We start from the raw sequence: 5,312 nt of genomic DNA, 5'->3' as shown, positions 1-5,312 counted from the left end.
GATTGTTGATATTTATGGCCAGACAACAATGTGATGAGAAACTGAACTATTTTAAGCTTGGTTAAGTAGTATAATTGAAATGGAGGTTTTCTTGCCACTACACTTGATGAATTTGTGATATGAACAATGGGCTCACCTTGTTATGATATGAAGTCACTTACTTTTAAGACAAAGAACAAACAATGAAATGATAAAGTTCCATCATACTACTAGAATTGAGTATATCGTAATCTCTGTTTTCATGTTTGACGATCATTACAGCTTTCTCCACCAACTGCAATTCCCTCCAATTATAAATAATTGATTACACGAAATTACTTTTGTTAGAGTAAGGCCGTGATTGAATAAGTGCTCCAAATTTTTAACTTTTAACAAACCACAAATTAATATATCAAACCAACCCGGAAACAACTAAAAATTAAGTTACCAATTGCGTCCTAAATCACAACTGATGAGATTATTTTAATATAGATCATCACTAAACGCCCTCTCACCATTATTTAGTTTCAAAAGTAATTTTTACAAACTCCAATCCTACAACTTCAAATATTTTGTTCTCTAACCGGGCAAAAGATAATTTCATCTCCAATGTGGGATCAAAAACTAAAAAATGAAAAAGGAGAAAGTCACACAACCAAACACAAGTACACATCATCTGGAGAATACTTGACACACACAAAGAAAAATTTGCAAAGGCTTACAGGTATATTATACAACACAAGGGAAAGAATACATGAATCTAACACAAAGAATTAGAAAAAGGCCAAGCTATTCCTGAGTATCAGCCACTCAATCCTATAACTGACTTTGGCTATAACCACTGTTGCAGTAAAGCTGTCCCCTAATTAACCGAGTCCGGCCTAATCTACAATGTCGAAATACCAATATATGGCACCATTGAACTTCTATACCTTAATCTTGTACACTCTTCACCTTCGTGACAGCCACAAGCTAAGTCAGGGAGAACCAACAATGCCCCTATCTCCGGTTATCTGATTGTGGGGCTCGCCTGCCTCCTCCCCTACCCAAAGCCGAGAACTGGTTGCCTGATTGGCGAGGATGGTTGAATCCTCTGCCAGCATTTGAGTTAACTGGGGGGGCCCAGCTACCACCCCCCTGGTGATGACTACCCCCGTAGGATCTATCAGCCTCTGCATTATTGTATCCACTGGATTGGTGATAATAAGCACCCTGGCGAATTGGTACTTGAGGAGGATACGGAGAGTAATCACGCCCTCCATGTTGTGGTGGACCCTGTGCATAATATCCAGGTCTGGGGTTATCCCTAACATGAGGGGCAGGCCTATTGTTCGACTCATGTCGAGGATTTTGGAATCTATTATATGAGTTGTTGTGAACAGGTGGAGGATATGGTTGTCTGTAACCCATGGAACCTGAAGGTCTATGGTGAGGATAGCCTGAAGTGGCTTGCGGCATGGCATGTTGCGGACCGGGGTATGCATGGTTCAGGTAAGGCTGATAGTGCAGTTCATATCCAACGGCATGAGGAGAATGTGGAGGATATATTTGACCAGGATGGCCGTTCCTCTCTCCCCTCGACTGTAAACTATTAACAACAAGGCGATGAGCAGCCTCTCCAAGCTGTCGTCCAGATATGCCTCCATTTGTCTTATTATTGTTATTATTGTTATTATACCTGCAAAGAGAATCATAAATGAATAACCACTTCATGTAATTACCAAAACTGTTGCGAGTCTCTATTTATCTGCATCATTAATATCAAAATCAACCAATTTACCTTCCATTGTCAAATGGCCTCCTTCCAGAATCCTCATGCCAAAGTACAGGATCTGGTTTTAGATCACCAGTTGTCACAGTCTGCACGTAATACAGTAAAGAAGTCAGAAAGCAGATCCAGTTTGAGTTCAGACATGTAAACTTCACTACATAACTGCAGAACATCCATTCCACCAGACCACGTGAAAAAAGAGCATAAACCAACAAATTTCTCAGGCAAAGAATTAATTGGAATTTTAACTGCAACAAGAGCATTTGTCATGCATGCAAATATTACAGTAGAAATTGATTCCATAATTTCAACCGTATAAATGCATGTAATCAATCCATCAAATTACAAAAAGAAAGAAAAAAGAGTTTGGCACCAATTCAGGCAAAAGCAAGGATGTGTCTTATGAACTGACACCCAAATGAATCTTCAGACAAGATATGCAGAGCACAAAATACAACTCAAGAACACATCCGAAAATACATAAAGACAACATTATTCAAAGTAAAGACAAACAAATTCAACTGCATTCACCTTCTTTGGAAAAATTACACCGGGCGGCGGTCGAGTAATGTGGTTATGGATGTCTGGAAGTCTATATATAGCACATCTGAATACGAAAATATTAGATGTCAAGGAAGCTGATGGAAACAGTTTAAACATATTAACTTCATATTCTGATGGTTTTTTATGCCTAACATAATATTGGAGCTTACATGACTTGGTTGTTCATAATGTCTTCCATCCCTTGAATAGGTGACCTGAAGACAGGAGGGCAAGGGTCCCCAGCGCAAAGGGAAATATAGCCGTTCATTCCACCACTGCATGTAGCCCTAATTAACATCAGAACAGGAGTCCAGAGAGGATTTCAACTTATCACTGGATTGCAAACTCATTTCACAAGTAGCAATTTACTTCCAACATTGGCAACGTTAAAATTATAGATCAACCATATAATATACCTTAATTGCTCCCAACTATGTATCATTTAGATCTTCCTAAAACACATGCAAACACTTGGCCATAATGTACCTTATACTTGCTCGCGATTATGCATCATTTGGATCATTTCTAATACATACTGAAACTGCCCAAACATAATACACCTCATAATTGCAGGCATCATCTAACAACATACATTAGAATTGCTGGCAATTGTAATTCATTTGAACATTTCTAACACACACCTAATGCATGGGTCTTACATACTTAGTAATTACTTGTAATAATGTATCATTCAGGCAATTCCTAAGATATGCTTTGTAAGTTTGTAACACAACCAAATGCCTGTCTATTATACATCTCAGCCGTCGACTATATATCATTCAGATCGTTGTAGAATATTCCTCACAATTCCTGGCAATATTATGTATGCCCAAACGCCTAGCTATAGCATACCTAGTAGTTAACAGAAATGTATCATCTGGATCACTTATATAATATAACTCAGAATATTTGGTGATAATGCATTATTTGGATCATTTCTAACACATAAAAAAATATAGCTACAAATAGAGCTTACAATTGCTTGCAATTATGTCTTGTTCGAATCATATCAAATATCACATCTAATTTCACACCAGGTTGAATATGCAAAATAAAATGGTCAAAGACTCTGTTCTTTTCTAAATTTTTTGGTTACAGGTATGCCAAACCATATAAAAAAATACAAATTAGATTGGGTAAATTACATCTCCCAGAAATTTGATTTGGTAACAGCAAATGCACACCTGTAACATTACCTAACTCCAACAGATGTTCTCCAATGAAACAAGTAGTTTGATTTCAAATCATGTAAGACATAGTGTAGATATTGATTTTGTAACTTACTAATATTATCCTTTAGGTTTTCTCTATCCATATAAATTTAGTTGACACGTATATGTATCATATCAGCACAATGATTCCCAACCTCCTCAAAACTTTTGTTTGTCTACCCATATGCCCCAATATTCATGATCACCCAAATCTAAAAAGACAAACCTGGCTCCTGGATCAAGTCGTTCCTTAACCTGCACTCTTTCTTTATCAGGCAGCTGCTTACAACGATCATCAAGAGAGAATATGTATGGGGATAGAGTATGAGATAATGACACAAAAAGCATGTCAGACATCACACTGTTTCTCCGTGCTTCCTCTTCCTGCATAAAGTTAATCTAAGTATTGGCAGATATATTTTACATACCAAACTAGGTTATAATCCAAAAGCGAGTGAGTTATCATACAGTAAGTGTGTGCTCAATTTTTGCCACTTCGGCCAGTAGACGGCGCTCATCAATGAAAGGCAATTTGGCAATACCCTGAGACCAGGAGAAGCCAATGAAATATGGTAGCAAATTCTTGAAGTTATAGTCACTTGTATATAAAGCAAATCTGTATCCTAGAAATTATTTATACCTACCTGCCAAGAGAACCGCTTACCATTCATATCCACTTCAAAGTCTGAAAGAGCAAGACAGTAACAGCATTATCTACTTGACATAAGGATAATAAGAGCATATGCTCATCAGGTGCAAAGCATTTAACCATACCAGTAGGATAAAAATCAATTATAGGTGAGTTCGGATCAGTCATCAGTTTCCTATACTGCTCGGGTAAAGCATGAGCACTGCAGATAAACCCAGTTAGAGCACCAAAATGGCACAAGAATGAACAAAGCATACAAGATAAATTGGCAACCTTGCAGCCGGGAAGACCCCCAGCAACTGATTGAACGGTTTAAATGGAGTCCCTAATTCAAAACTTATGCTCAACTGTCCAAGATCCTTTAGATCTGAAGCAAATGGTGCATAATGGTATGGATAAAACCTGCATAGAGTATATGCCATGCTGTTAGAATGATATAGGCAAGAGTGAGTAATTTAAACATCATCGCACATGTAGAGATGTGCTTGGGAGAGGGAAAAGAAAGCAAGTGTAAGAAAATAATTGTATATACACAACCAATCAAGAGTAATGTTCCCATGGCAAACAATTGGTCTGCATGCGACAGTTAACCAAGTGATGTTTTTGAATTATCAAACTTACGCTCCTAAAACTTAATGATAAAACATTTGCAGGTCATGGGTCCATGGGTGATCCTTCAACACGGAAAAGACATGTACATATTGTGTCATTATTCAAACACATACATTTAGCAGATACGAAAGTGGAAATAAATTCTTTGAACCATGTGGAAGGAAGGGAAGGAGTGTCTTTTAGAGATCAAGAAGCCTTTAGGGGGAAGATGAAATTTCCAGACAAATGAATTGTTTCTTGAAGTATGTAGTCCATCTCAAATCTGAATAAGATTCCTAGATAGATTTCTGAACGAGTTCCAAATGTGGCAATTCAAGCAATCATTCTGGACTTGAACATAAGGTGCTACTCCAAATGTGATTAATAGAAATTTTAAAACAAGTGATTCCTCAGATCCACAGTTGCGAATGAGAAAAATGAAAAATGGTAAGTGGACCAAGGATCGAACAGAAGGGAGAAAGGAAAAATGGTAACGGGACTAAGAATCAAACAGAACAGCTTCTTTTTGTTTTTGTGTTTTTTTTTTTGGGGGGGGGGGGGGGGGGGG

General features: G+C 37.7%; 1 protein-coding gene across 5 annotated transcripts in view; it reads right to left on the bottom strand.

Annotated features, from left to right (window-relative positions):
- The window catches only part of LOC105166022 (5'-3' exoribonuclease 3), a 12,892-nt gene continuing 8,225 nt past the window's right edge, over positions 646-5,312 (bottom strand). For 3 of the 5 annotated variants that reach the window (XM_011085211.2, XM_011085213.2, XM_011085214.2), the window contains 9 exons: positions 4,427-4,555; positions 4,279-4,355; positions 4,149-4,189; positions 3,973-4,047; positions 3,731-3,888; positions 2,464-2,580; positions 2,282-2,357; positions 1,760-1,839; positions 646-1,657 (listed from right to left, as the gene is read on the bottom strand). In XM_011085211.2, the coding sequence (XP_011083513.1) occupies positions 979-1,657; positions 1,760-1,839; positions 2,282-2,357; positions 2,464-2,580; positions 3,731-3,888; positions 3,973-4,047; positions 4,149-4,189; positions 4,279-4,355; positions 4,427-4,555 (1,432 nt within the window). In that variant the 3' untranslated portion in view covers positions 646-978. The remainder of the gene's footprint in view (positions 1,658-1,759; positions 1,840-2,281; positions 2,358-2,463; positions 2,581-3,730; positions 3,889-3,972; positions 4,048-4,148; positions 4,190-4,278; positions 4,356-4,426; positions 4,556-5,312) is intronic. The other 2 variants (XM_011085212.2, XM_011085215.2) reach the window with 1 other exon arrangement.

Source organism: Sesamum indicum, linkage group LG7 (assembly GCF_000512975.1).
Source record: "Sesamum indicum cultivar Zhongzhi No. 13 linkage group LG7, S_indicum_v1.0, whole genome shotgun sequence".
Lineage (NCBI taxonomy): Eukaryota > Viridiplantae > Streptophyta > Magnoliopsida > Lamiales > Pedaliaceae > Sesamum > Sesamum indicum.
The sequence above is the reverse complement of the archived record's forward strand: the minus strand, read 5'-3'. Positions and strand labels throughout refer to the sequence as shown.